This window comes from Pelodiscus sinensis, chromosome 29 (genome assembly GCF_049634645.1).
Source record: "Pelodiscus sinensis isolate JC-2024 chromosome 29, ASM4963464v1, whole genome shotgun sequence".
Classification (NCBI taxonomy): domain Eukaryota; kingdom Metazoa; phylum Chordata; order Testudines; family Trionychidae; genus Pelodiscus; species Pelodiscus sinensis.
The window spans coordinates 11,238,147-11,251,932 of record NC_134739.1 but is presented as its reverse complement, the minus strand read 5'-3'; the positions used below and the strand labels follow the sequence as shown (position 1 = coordinate 11,251,932).

The 13,786-nt window shown below is 51.1% G+C and overlaps 1 protein-coding gene across 2 annotated transcripts; it reads right to left on the bottom strand.

The window, feature by feature from the left end:
- On the bottom strand, positions 1-13,439 carry LRRC3C (leucine rich repeat containing 3C). 2 transcript variants are annotated; one of them, XM_006117404.4, is made up of 2 exons: positions 12,703-13,439; positions 1-3,966 (listed from the first exon to the last, which is right to left on the bottom strand). In XM_006117404.4, the coding sequence occupies exon 2, from the start codon at positions 3,889-3,891 to the stop codon at positions 3,109-3,111; it is 783 nt and encodes a 260-aa protein (XP_006117466.1). In that variant the 5' UTR covers positions 3,892-3,966; positions 12,703-13,439; the 3' UTR covers positions 1-3,108. The 2 variants fall into 2 exon arrangements, with proteins under 2 accessions (XP_006117466.1, XP_075767583.1); XM_075911468.1 differs by lacking the exon at positions 12,703-13,439 and adding an exon at positions 12,420-12,597.
- Between the last annotated feature and the right edge of the window lie 347 nt (positions 13,440-13,786).

Below are 13,786 nucleotides of genomic sequence, written 5' to 3'. Positions count from 1 at the left end.
TTATTCTCATATAAAGTAAGAACGTGAACAGTCTAGTTCAACAACAACGCATCATTTGGTCAGATGTTATCAAGACGTAATCTCACACAGTGAGCATGCCCTGACCACCGTGTTTTACACCTGGCAGCCCAGAATTCGACTGGGCTTTTATTACAGCATAGATATCAGGGGCCCACGGTGTTGGTGGCCGGGGCGGGGGGGGTGGAGTGTGTGTGGAAATATGCAGTTCATTCATTCACATTTGGTTTTAATGTGGACATCTGGTCAGCCCAGGTCCTTGCATTAGCTGCTTTCAGCCTCCCATTTTCCAGCACATCAGATCGATTTGTAAAGGAGAAACTCATTAAAGGAGCTTCATGCACAAAAGCGGCATCCAGAGGTGTTTGTGCGTGACGCAGGAGCCCTGCCGACGTTGGGAAAGTAGGCACTTCTGAATGTATCGGAGCAGCTCTGAGGGCATTTGTGCGTGGGGTTTTCTCACGAGCACCAAGTGAACTTTCGCTGCTTCCCACCTCGAAACCTCTCCCAGGCTGTTTGGACACTTTCGCCAATTTCCCCTTCCCCCAGACGCCAAAGTTGGTTTGGCTGATTCTGAGGAATTTGGCCTCATGCGTGTCACCCCGGGGTGATTCACAAAAATAATTAGAGACGGGCCTGAACCTAGACCCGCCCCCCCCCCATCTAAACACGCCCCAAATGTTGCGAGAGTTCGGTTCATCATCAGGACCTGAATCCGGTAGGTTAAGCTCTAAGCATAATATAATATAAGGGTTGATTGCTGTCTGAACTACTCTAGCAAACAGAGAGACCAAGGGCCTGATCCTACTCAACTCAAAGCAAAGCAGAGCTTTGGTTTGTGACCTTGAGCGATTAAGGCAATTTACCGTTAGTCTGGATGCAACACAACAAAACGGGTTTACAGCCTTTTCCTCCAGGGCCAGAGGTAGCTCCAGCTGATACCTGTTAAGATTCTGGTTCCGGCTGGCTTTTCTTCCTTTAAACAGCGGCTGAATCCGGACTCAAACTTTGCAGCTGCCCTCCATCACAGGCCGTACCGAAACCTCTGATCCAAACGCCCACCCCCAAACGGTGGAGAAAGTCCAAGCAAGTTCCAAAACTGAGTGATTCAGGCCCCACTCTAATGATTCGATTTCCAAATATTGTTTGCATGTGGGGCTGAGGGGGGGGGGGGGATTCTGAGCCCCGATACTGAAAATGTAGAGACGAGAGGCTGGGTTTTGTTGTTAGCGTTGCTGTGGAGTGTGGGGGGGGGAGACCCTTTGCCAACAGAGGACAGAGAGAGAAGGAAAAAAGCAACGGAGCCGTGGCCTCATTCTAACCCCCCACATCCTTTTTTCGCCCGCCACGTCACAGTGATAGGTCGACAAACTTGTCAGTCCTCAAGTAAACATGCGATGACCAACTAGAGGCTTCGGGAGGCAACTAGAGGCAAGATGGCGAGGAATCTCCCTTGTTCACGGCCAGGCCTTCTCTGGCCATGACCAGGACCCCCTTGGGGAGGTAGGAGACCCAAAGGGTCCTCCATATGGAGCCAACTGAAAGGTTTGCTCTACCGCAGGCTGACTTGTAAATGTCTCAGCTACAGGAAACCCTCCCCCGAAAATACTTTATAAGTCAGTGCGCCCGGCTGGGACAGAGGAGTCAAAGGTTACTCACATCTCCGGTGTGGGACCCTTACTACTAACAAGAGTCTCTCGTCCCATGAGGGGTGTCCTTTTCAGAGGGACATACCAGGACCGGGCTTTACCTATTCACAGAGCTCTCCCCACTCCTGCAGCGGGCTGCCCCTTCTGTGTGTGTCTCCGTTATTTTACCTATGCCAGGTGGGCGGACAGTCTCACAGGGACGGGCTCTCAGCAGATCACCAGCCCGTGCTGGAAACGCTTTGAGGGTAACTTGCCATGGGGCACGTGGACATTTCTAGTCCCGGGGAGCTGACACGTGGTAAACATTTCAGCACCTCCCATCCGAGCTGTTTCTAAAAGAAGGGGATGTTTGAGCGGCAGGGAGATGGATTTTATTTTATCCTAACAGATGCCCCCATCTCTAATGAAAAAATCCCCTTCTGCCTCTTTCCTCTCGCAAGGCCCAAATTCACCCGCAACTGCCTTCCCCCTATCCTTACTGGCCCTTAGAGCAGGGGTTCCCAACCTGGGGTACGCGTAGACGAGAAGTCTTCCAAAGGGGTACGGGGAATATTTGGTAAATAACTAGATTCTCCTAATTGAAATATTCCAAAAGTAGTAGTGTTAGTGAAAAAAGTTGTGGATTCTAGAGTCTAGAATTTATTTCCTTTCATATTGAATAGAGGCTACGGGAAGGTTTACTAAAAGCCAAGGGGGTATGGGGACCGAAAAAGTTTGGGAACCCCTGCCTTAGAGAGAGGAAGGGGCAGGTATTTGGAGTAGATTTTTAACTCTAGATCCTATTGGGATTCACTTATCCCAGCCTCCAGCAGTTGGGATCTGCTTTGCTCTCTTTAGTTTGACAGGATACCCATTATTCCCGATATTCTTCAAAAGCCGGAAGGATTTACATAGTAAGAGCACGCCACTGATCCATCCCTCTGCAATGTTTTGGGGCACCCCCGACAGCTGGAAGCATCCCTAACCGAGAGTGAAGGAAGTAGACAGTGAGTAGCTGAATAATTACCAAAAAAAACCACACCCTAATGGATTCTTGTAAAAGAAATACAATTCTTTCTAAATTAAGTTTCACCTCTGAAAGGGGAATCATTTGAGTCATCGGCGTCTGCTTGAGGAGAACACACAGGGTTTCTTCGCTTTTCCCCTCTGTTATGCAACACAATAAATAGACGCCCCCAAATCCCCTGGGGCCCTCACTAATTGCTCGAAGATCACAGCCCCTGCGGCATTGGTTCTGTACAATCACGCTCCTGTTTTCTTCTGAACGTGCTGGGCCGGGTCCGAAGCGCAATGCAAAAACGTGGTTGCTTTTGTCGACGGACGGCCTCTTCAGCCCTGGAGCGGAGTGGGTCCCCAGGAAATGCAGGAGGACCCTTTCCACGAACTCCCCCGGGGGTCCTACAGGGCGGGGAGGGGGGGCAGGAAGGAGAGGCGTTTTCAGTCACACCACAGTGCTGATAGTGGAGGATTCCTCCGACCTCTGCGGCTTGCTAGGCAAGGACTTCAAGTACTCAAGGTGCCGCCGGGCGTCTTCCTGGTTCTGCCGGACGTAGTAGACCAAGTAGGAGATCACCATGGCGAACCAGCCGAACATGGTGACCAGCATGGCTATGTCCGTGGTCTTTTTGTAAACGCTGCAGAAGTCCGTGTCGGTGACCACGTGCAGGAAGGGCTTGCCCACGTGCTCCTCCTTGACCGAGGAGTCGCAGACAATGCTCCCAGAGGACCCGGTCACCAAGTCCACGGTCCTGATCAGCTCCTGGAGTTTGCAGTCACACAACCATGGGTTGCTGGAGAGATTGACCTTGGCCTTCAGCCCGCTAAAGACATCCTTGCTGACCGACACCAGCTTGTTGGAGGACAAATCCAGGGAGTGCAAGCGCTCCGACAAGCCCCGGAAAGCCCCGCCCTCGATGCGGACGATGGCGTTGTGCGACAGGTCCAGCTCCAGCAGGACCGGCAGGTGCCGAAAGGCATCCAGGGGCAGGGAGGGAATCTGATTGAAATCCAGGTAGAGCTTGTTGGTATCGTTGGGGATGTCCTGAGGGATCTCCGTGAGCTGAGCGTTGCTGCACCGGAAGGTTTTGTAGCCGTCCTCCTCCGCGGGGTAGCAGCCCTTGGGGAAAGTCGTGGCCGAATGGAAGCAAAAGGTCATCAGGACGAAGCTTTGGAGAAGCAGCCACATGGTCACCGAGTGGCGGAGGAACCAGTCTACTAGAGGCATGGTGGGGTGTCTGCATAACCCTGCGGCCACTTGCTTATCAGCTGTCTCTCAAGCGGGCTGCTGGAGTCATTGGATCTAAGTAAGAGAGAGAAGGGGGAACAGATAAACCATGCTAGACAGGGAGGAACAGTGCGGCTTTGCACATGGAGAGCAGAGATCTGTGCACCTTCAGGAGATCTGGGGTCTGGTCTTGTGTTTCCCTGTACGTTGAGCCCTTGGGCAACCACCCAGGAGAGATTCTAATGCCACCCAGGTGATTAGCAGAGCGCCCACAGCAGCCCGCATGTGTTTCTACAGGGTGGTGCACATTCACATATGCCTCGGTGCACATAATAAAATTTATTCTGCACATGGGTGAAAAAACCCTAGAGGGCACGTTGGTCCCACATTTACTGGTAACCCTCTTTGGAGAAGCAGCACTGCTTGGGGAGACACCACACAGACCCCTAAGGGGCCTTCTGTATCTATGATGTGGTCCAAGTCCTTTATTCTCGCGGCAAGTGAAAGCGTGCACGCCACTTTGTCGGAAGTGACCAACAAAATGAAACCCCCTCGTAGGGGGAGGAAGTACCATGTCGACAAAAGTGCGGGCCAACGGCGTGCACCCAGCCCGACTTACAACGACGGGGCTGGGTCGACACAGCCGTGTGTCTAGACACTGAAAGTGTAGAAGACACCTGCTGAGTCTGGGGAGTCTATGCGCCTGTACTAAGCCATGCCAAGGGTGTTCCCTGTTCTGGCACTCTGAGTGCCGAAGGTGGGGCCCGCAAGGGATCTTAAAATGCCCTGCTGCTAAAGGCTTCTGCTTAAAAGGGTCACGGGCTCTCTGAGCTTGGATGTTACACTGCCACCACCCAAATGCAAAAACTCCCTGAAGCCAGGAAGAACGTCCCCTTAGGGGGTAGCCCTGGCAGGATTCGCCCCCTGCTGAGCACAGCATCACAGCTCCGGGGAGGCCAGAAAAATCCCGACTCCAGTGAATCAATGTGAGTTTTGCCATTGGTTTCAGCGGGGCCCAGACTTCACCCCGGGACTCCAAGCTGGGAATAAGCAGCAGCGGTAGCCAAATCCTGAGGTCAGGCAAACAGCCTTTTAATAAAGCCAGCAAGGAGACCAGAAGCAGAAATATTTGAGATAGGAACAAGTTGTCAGGGGCTCCTACAACTGCGCATCCTCTGCTGTGCTATATACCCTCCAGTGCCAGCAATGCCCCTCTGCCATGGATATCGGCCAAACCGGACAGTCTCTGCACCAAAGGATGAGTAGACCCAAATCAGCCATCAGAAATGGTAGCACACACTCACAAACCTTAGGGGACATTTTCACCTGCCTGGGCACTCAGTCATGCATGTAAAAGTAGCCAGTCTGCCTCAAAGGAATTTCACTAACCAGTTACAGAGAAAGGCTCCAGAACTGGAATTCATCTACAGATTTGACACTGTTACCCTGGGCTTGAATAAAGACATGAATTGGTTGGCACATTACAAAGCCAATTTCTCCTGCCTTTAACATCAGCTTTTGATGTGAAAATGCAATGTGTGGGACACACCCAGCCCACTTAATTAGCCTCATTCACACAGGTCCTACAATTGACAGGTACGTCTTCTGCTGATATATAGATCTCTTGATTTCTATTATTTCCACTCCAATTCATCTGATGAAGTGGGCTTTACCCATGAAAGCTCATGATTCTATTTTTGTTAGTCTCTACACTACGGTGGAAGGGCAAATTAAGATATGCAATTCCAGCTATGTTAATTACATAGCTGGAGTCGACAGAGCTTAAATCACGTTTCCATGCCGTTCACACAACAGGAAGCTGATGGGAAGTCGCTCCCTTCGACTTTCCTTGCTCCTTGCAAAAGGAGTACCGCATGCCAGCCGGAGCTGCCCTCAGCATTCAATTGATGGGTCTATATTAAACCTGCTAAATTGAATGCCAGCAGAATTACCTCTGGCGTGTCGATCTTCCATGTAGCATAGACGTGACCTAAGGTGCCACAGGACTACTCATTGTAAAGTTACAGACGGACACAGCTACGCCTCCCTGGATTTGTCTGTTGATCTATAATTAGGGGTCTCTTACAGATTGATTTTGGAGCACAAAGACTCACCTACAGAATTGTTATCAAGGCTGACCTTGCTGAGGTTTTGAATGCCAACAACTCAAACAAGCCATTTCCTTTCATCTCTCCCAGAAGATGCAAACCTAAAGCGAGTATTTCCGGGGTGCCTTTGCTTTTGAGCCTGACCCCAGCAAAAGTCGGCTGACAGATTGCCACTGACCCCAGCCCTGCGGGTTCACACGCGGGGGAGGCTGGCATTTTGCCAACATGTCCCGTCATGTCACCCATTTTGGGTGGCCCCCATGAAACGCTGTAATCGCATTCTCCATCCAGCTCTTTATTCCAGAAGGGAAGAACGTCAGCACGGGAGAAACAAAAACGGAAAAAGGAAACTTGCTGGAGCAGAGCTTGCAATATGTTCCCAGGGTGGAGATAGCAGATAAGGGCTGCTCTGTGAAATCGACAAGGGCGTCACCCGCCCGCCGGCACCAGCCTCCACACTGAAAAAGCCCCCGTATTTTTTAGCCTGACAGCAACTCCCGTCCCATAACAGCAATAACAAAGCAAAGGAGACACCGAAACTGTGGCCTGATTCATTCCCTTGTTGAAGGTACATACAGGAAAGGGTGTCCACATGGTCACTGAATTTAAAAACCACAGGGGAGAATTCCCCCAGGAGTGGTTCAAATGGGGCAGGGACTGAGGCATGCTTTGAAAAGCTAATGCAGGCTGGTGAGTGTCTCTCTTCCAGATACTAACCCCCATCAAGATTTGTCCCCTGCCTTTCACAGAGGTTTAAAATTACAGCACTACAATGGCAAGAGGAAACAGATACTGCATGCAGATGTGGCCGCCTCATCTCGGAAACAATATCTTGGCGTTGGAGAAGGGCAACAAAACTGATGGAACGGGCCCCTTATGAAGAGAAATTAAAAAGACTGGGACTTTTCAGCTTAGAAAAGAGGAGACTAAGGGGGGATATGGTTGAGGTCTATAAAATCATGGTGTGGAGAAAGTGAATAAGGAAAAGTTATTTACTCATTCCCATAATGTAAGAACTAGGGGTCACTAAATGAAATGAATAGGCAGCAGGTTTTAAACAAACAGAAGGTTCACGCAGTGCACAGCCAACCTGTGGAACTCCTTGCCAGAGGATGGTATGAAGACCAGGCCTTTAACGGGGTTCAAAAAAGAGCTAGATAGATTCTCGGAGGTTAGGTCCATCAATGGCTATTCACCAGGCTGGGTAGGAATGGTGCCCCTAGCCTCTGTTTGTCTGGAAATGGATGACAGGAGAGGGATCATTTGATGATTCCCTGTTGTGTTCCCTCCCTCTGGGGGATCTGGTATTGGTCACTGTCGGCAGACAGGATACTGGGCTGGATGGACCTTTGGTCTCACCCAGTTTGGCCGTTCTTATGATAGTTTGATGCAAACTAGGCTTCCAAGCTGGAAGGCAATGCAGCAGACAAGGAGTTTGTGCAGGCAGCGTTAAGGCTGAGAAATGACCCAGGGCGGTAAGGAGCAAATGTGCACTTCCGAACCCTTGGCTGAGTTGGGGCTGGGCGGAGGAAAAGTCCCGCCACAAAAAAGAACTGGTGGGAGAATTCCGGCTGATTAACCAGAATCCAGCTGTAAGTCCTGGAGGGGACGTGGGCTGCGGGGACACAGCATCTCTGACCTCTGAAAGGTGGCAGACCTGACGCAGCCCCTTATTTTGGGTGACTGGCCCTGCCACGAACTCTGCAGCCTCGTGGCTGGTGCTCCCAGCTCCCTGTCCCCACCCCGCCATCCACGGAGAACTCTTTGCTCCCCTGAGAGTGACAAGATCCATCCAAGCTGTGGACCTGTCTTCGCACAGGCATCGGCTTGGAGACCTAGAGAATTTCACTGCTTAGCAGCGACTGTGGGAGCCTGCTCAGAGATTTGTGCAAAAGCTGCTTGGAGTTCTGAGCTCAGACAGCCTCCGCGGGGCCCCAAGGCAAAGTGTGGGGACAGGCAACTCCATGCTTCAGGAAGGGGCGGAGTCTCAGGCAAAGAGGGGCGGGGCCTGCAGAAGCCAGCCCTTAGTGCCATCCAGAGCACACCACAGTAGCGTTGGACGGAGCCCCGGGCCCCTTTGAGTCGCTAGGTCCCAGGGCAATTACCCCCTTTGCCTCCCCTGTCGGCGGGCCTGGGCAGAGGGTCCCCATTACGAAATCGCCCACTGCAACAGGCCCTGCAGTGGCAGCTGTATAAACTCCCCTCCTTGCAGAGACTGATCGATTCCAAGGAGACAGGACTGCTGAGCTCATCTGGTCTAACCCCCTGTATTATAACCCAGCTCAGAAACCTGCCTCCAAATAATTCCTGCTCGAAGGAGAGCAGGTCTGTTAGCAAAACCTCCAGCTTTGATTAAAAAGTCCACCCCCAATCTTTGGTGAGCTGGTCCATCTGGAGTTCCCGACTCACGCTGAGCGCATGGCCGCCTGCCCAGGAGAAATTCAAATGCCAACAAGCTGCTTAGCAGAGTGCCCACAGCTGGCAGCAGGTATTTCTACTGACAGTGCACATCTGCACATGCCTCGGTGCACAGAACAAAATTTCCTCCATGCATGGATGGGAAAAATTGAGGGAACATTGACTGGCACATCACTATCTTTCATCTGTTTAGACTCATCACATCCCTGTGAGGAAGGGCAGGGCTATTATCCGCATTCTGCACAGGGAGAACGGAGGCCAGGAGTCAGGAGATGCTAAATGACTTGCCCAAGGTCACACAGAAAGGCAGTAGCAGAACAAGGGCTCGCATGCAGGTTTTCCAAGTCCTGCGCTAATATCTGAACCACTGCCCCATTCTTCCTCACTAACTTTGTACCTCATTTGCATGGGACAGGAGCCAATGTTCCCAGAGAAGAGCAACAAAAAATGATTATAGGTCTAGAAAACATGAGCTATGAGGGAAGACTGAAATAATTGGGCTTATTTAGTTAAGAAAAGAGAAGACTGAGAGGGGACATGATAGCAGCTTTCAAGTACCTAAAAGGGTGCTATAAGGAGGAGGGAGAAAATTTGTTCTCCTTGGCCTCTGAGGATAGGACAAGAAGCAATGGGCTTAAATTGCAGAAAGGGAGGTTTCGGTTGGACATTAGGAAAAACTTCCTGTCAAGATGGTTAAATAGTGGAATAAATTGCCTGGGGGGGTTGTGGAATCTCCATCCCTGGAGATATTTAAAAGCAAGTTGGACAGACACCTGTCAGCGATGGTCTAAACAGTGCTTGGTCCTGCCATAAGGGCAGGGGGCCGGACTCCATGACCTCTCAAGGTACCTTCCTATTCTATGATTATCTTTTCCGTCCATGTGCGAATTCTTCCCTCCCCTGGTGGAATACATTTTGTTATACGCACCACGATGCATGCAAATGTGCACCAGCAGTGGAAAGAAAACCTAGCTGTGGGCACCTCTGCGAATCAGCTGGGCAGCATCAGAATTGCTCTTGAGCAGCTGCAGAAGTACCCAGCTTACAGGGACCACTAAGAGGAGCATCCAGCATCCTTTGAGTGGTCAGAGTACCATCGATGGACTCGGGAGGGGATACATCCAGCTTTCTCCAGTAGAAGAGGGAGATGCCATCCAGTGGGCTCTTTTAGCTGGGGCATGAAAAGTGAGTGTGGAAAATAGAGAACTGGTAACCCCAACCACTGACTGTCTGGCGTGGGTGATAAGCCCTGATACCTGCAGCCACACACAGCACAGACACTGAACAGGACTGTCTTTCCGGTGGGTTGCAATGTGTATTCCTGCACATCCAGCAGCAAGCTCTGCAGGAGTGAGACGCATCTGTGAATTAGTCCTGAAACCCCCAGTCTGTCCAGTGGGTTCAAATGAAGCTGAAATACCCTATTTCGAAACAGGGATGCAAATGAAGACATTCGAAATTGCAAATGAATCCGGGATTTAAATATCCCGTGCTTCATTTGCATATTCACGTTATGGTGCTATTTTGAAATAACAGATGCTGTTAAGATGCGGTTATTTCGAGAGAAAACCCTTCTCTCGAAATAACCCGTATTCCTCATACAATGAGGTTTACCAGTTATTTCGAGAGAAGGGCTTTCTCTCGAAATAACTGCATCTTAACAGCGTCTGTTATTTCGAAATAGCGCTATTTCAAAACAGTGCCATAACGCGAATATGCAAATGAAGCATGGGATAGTTAAATCCTGCTTCATTTGCAATTTCGAATGTCTTCATTTGCATCCCTATTTCGAAATAGGGTGCAAGTGTAGACATACCCTTTGGATACATATAGAGTGCAAGCCTCTTTCGAAAAAGCCTCTTTTGAAAAAGAGCGTCTAGACTACAATCAGGAGTTTTGAAAAAGGAAGCCACATTTTCGAAAGAGAGCATCCAGGCAGTCTGGATGCTCTCTTTCAAAAAAGCACAGTTTGCATTACGTAGTACCTTTTATCGAAAGAGCACTTTCAAAAAAAGGCGTTATTCCTCATAAAATGACGTTTTCCGCGGTCAAAAAAACTGCCGCATGCTTTTGATTTACTTTTGAAAAAACACGGCAGCAGTCTAGATGCAGGGGAAGTTTTTTCGAAAAAAGGCCACTTTTTTTCCAAAAAAACCCTGTAGTCTAGACACACCCTTAGTGAGCAGTGAAAACAGGCAGAAAAAGATTGTGACAGACATAGCGCATCCCTTTTTTCATGAACCTTTCTGTGTCCGAAAGAAAGAAAGAAAGAAAGAAAGAAAGAAAGAAAGAAAGAAAGAAAGAAAGAAAGAATCATTTAAAAATATAACTGCAGTATACCTCCTGCCTTAATACGCCAAGGCCCTGCAAGAACAGTGCCTTTTCTACAGCCACCCCAGTGCTATTCAATGGAAATCAGCTTGCAGATGAGAAAATCTTCTGCCGATTAGTGGAACAATACCCCGTACGTGTTTTAACCGGCAGGGTTTTAACCGGCAGGGGCCAGGGAAGTTTTTCCCCCTTCCCCTGAGCAAAGAGATCTTTGCCAGAAGACGATCCCACTAATGTGAGAGAGAAACTCTTCCACTTCTGTCATATGGATCAGCAGCATTTATCACCGCCTCAGATGTACCGGGAGGCTCCTCCAGGGACAAACCCTCGAAAGTTCGACCGAAAACGCAATGGCAGACTCACGCCTGGGGGTGTGGCAGCCGGACGATACAGCTGACAGGAGGTAGCTCCCTGACAGGGCAGTTTACTCTGGAGACGAAAAGGCTGCACATTCTCTTGGCCAGGGATTGTGATGCTGCACTGTGGCAGAAGGGGGATAACTAACAACAGCTGGCAGGTCGGGGAATTTTCCTGCGCTTTTTCCCACCTTTAAAACACGTTTCAAGGAGAACATGACTCTGTGATCTATAAATGGGGGGGGGGTTCGCCGTGTTAGTCTGTAACTTTAAAGAAACAAGGAGCAGTCCTGTGGCACCTTAGAGCAGGGGTGGGGAACATAGGGTGTGTCTGGAGCTGCCCCCAGTCTTGGGGCTCCCCCCCAGGATTGGGGAGCCTGCGCTGGTGCTCCAGCCCCCACACCATCCCCCTGTGGGGCTGGAGCGCACAAAATCTACTAGCCTCAGCCTCCCTAGGTTCTGGGGCCGGAGGGGAATGTGGGGAGTGTCTTTCTTCTTCTCAGTCGGGGCCACATCTGTGGGGGTAGGGTTGTGTTTCCTTTGTTTTTTGTTGTTGTTTTTGCTTCTCAGTTGTGTGCCTCCCCCCCCCCCGGGCACCCACAGATTTTTCTGTGGGTCAGCAGCCCCCAACCCAAAAAAAGACTCCCCCCCCCTTAGAGACTAACAAAACCATATCTAGGATCATCAGCTTTCCTGGGCAACCCCCCTTCCTTTGTTCCTCCCCTCTGCTCATCTGAGGCAGTGGGCTGGGCCCACGACAGCCCATCTCTCTAGCTCTGCCAGTCTCTACAGGGCTGCGACTTGTCTGTAATTTCCACGGGCTGTTCCCCGCCCCCTTCTGCCTTCGTTCCAGAACCAGCAGAGGGCGCCAGATCTGCTCCGGATTGAAATGCAAGCGGAGTCTCGACGCTTAGAGGGGCGGGGGGGGAGAAGCCCTGACGGTGTATTGAGGGAATCCCCCACACGCAGTAGAGGAAGGCCCCTCCCCCTTGCAGTGAGGGGAAAGCAACCCCCCCTCCTCCCCCCAGCAGGTTAACCGGGGATCTAGTGAAAATCGCACCTCTAGGGGCTGAAAGTAAATTCCCTTTGCAGTGATCTAGGATCTCATCGGATTTCAAATTGCTGAGGCTCAGCTGCTATAAATTTAACACGCACCGCCCCTCCCAGGAGCCCCCCTCATCTGCCAGCAGGTCTATGGGCGGGACGGGGGGGGGGGGTTAATTCGTTCTCCTTTTACCTTTCGCTTGAAACATGCTGCCTCCCCCCATTTACAAAGCCGTTCTGAGAAGGTCAAAGCCACCCAGCCGGTCTCTACCTCAGTCTCTTTGGTTTTCACCCTTCCCTGTGCACACGTGAAATCAGACCGTCGGGTTCTGCCATTCCCGTTGACCGACCCCGAGGCCGGATTCTGATCCGTGTAAACAGGAAGTTAGTGGAGTCGCTCCGGATTTACACCTGTGCCGCGCAGAGCGGAATCGGCCCCTCCCGCTGGTCCTGACCCAATCCAAGGTTGCCTCTTGCTTCCTTTCCCGGTGGGCGACCCCTAAGCCCCAGGTCTTACCTTAGTCAATTACCCAGGCAAAGTGAAATTGACTCACCTTTGGTCAGTTGCATCTTTTTTTTTTTGTCTGCGGTGGCCACGGCTCAAAGTCCTGGAGCCCGGCGAGGATAAAAAGGCAGCACGAGGAAAGAACCGGCCCCGATTCCGCCAGAAGCAGGCATCGCTGGAGCGCTTGGGTTCCCGGTCCTGGGCTTACGTGGCGCCGAACCGGCTGGAGGCTGAGCGATTCCCGGCTTTGGGAACAGGGTCTCTCTACTCCCGCGCGCAGCGTGGTGGTGAGAGGGGGGGGGTTGCCAGGGGGGCAGCTACCTGTGCAAAGACACAGGAGCAATAAAAATAAATAAATAAATAGCCCTGCAGGCTCAGCGCTGCTAGGTCCCGAAATTGCAGGCAAAACGCTAGAGAGGCTACAGGGAAGGCGGCAGGTGCCGAGATGCGTGGAGTGCGCTTGTCTAGCTGTGTGTGCGAGAGAGAGAGAGGAGCGATGGATTTTTTTTTTCTCCTCTCGCTGGAGAATGATATCCGGCCTTGGGGAATTGAGGACTCCGCCTGGAGAGAGAGACAGACAGAGAGACCAGGCTCGGTGCAACCAGAGGGGGAAAGCCCTCGGGCCAAAGCTGCCAGAGTCTTTGCTGCAAAATCAGTTGCACCCCCTTTTCTCAAGTCTTCCAAGAGACCTGGCTTCTCTCTAGGGATGCGTGCATGTGATGGGGATTTTTAGCTGTTCCCCCTCCTCCCGTGAGGACTTGTGGAGGATCTGAAAGAGGGCAGGAGGCAGGGAGCGGAGGGTTAAACATTTCTTCTTTAAAAAAAAAAAATCTGTAGCAAGAGCAATGGGGAATAGCCCTGAGGGTCAGAGGAGGAGGTGTAAGGCTCAGAGAACAGGTTTCCTTGTTTCCCCAGGCAGCTGTGAAGATCTGCATTCAACCCTCCCTAAAGCAGGGAACTCGGAAAACCAAGGTGGCTGGTGGGTTTGGCCGGCTTCCTAGCAATGTTGACATAGCTGCTCTTAGAATAAAGAAAGAAAAGTTTCCCAATGGATCATCTATATTTAGGTACTGGAAGACTTACCCGGTATTGCCCAGGGCCAGGTCTGCTCAGAGGTGGCAGGCCCTGAGGCC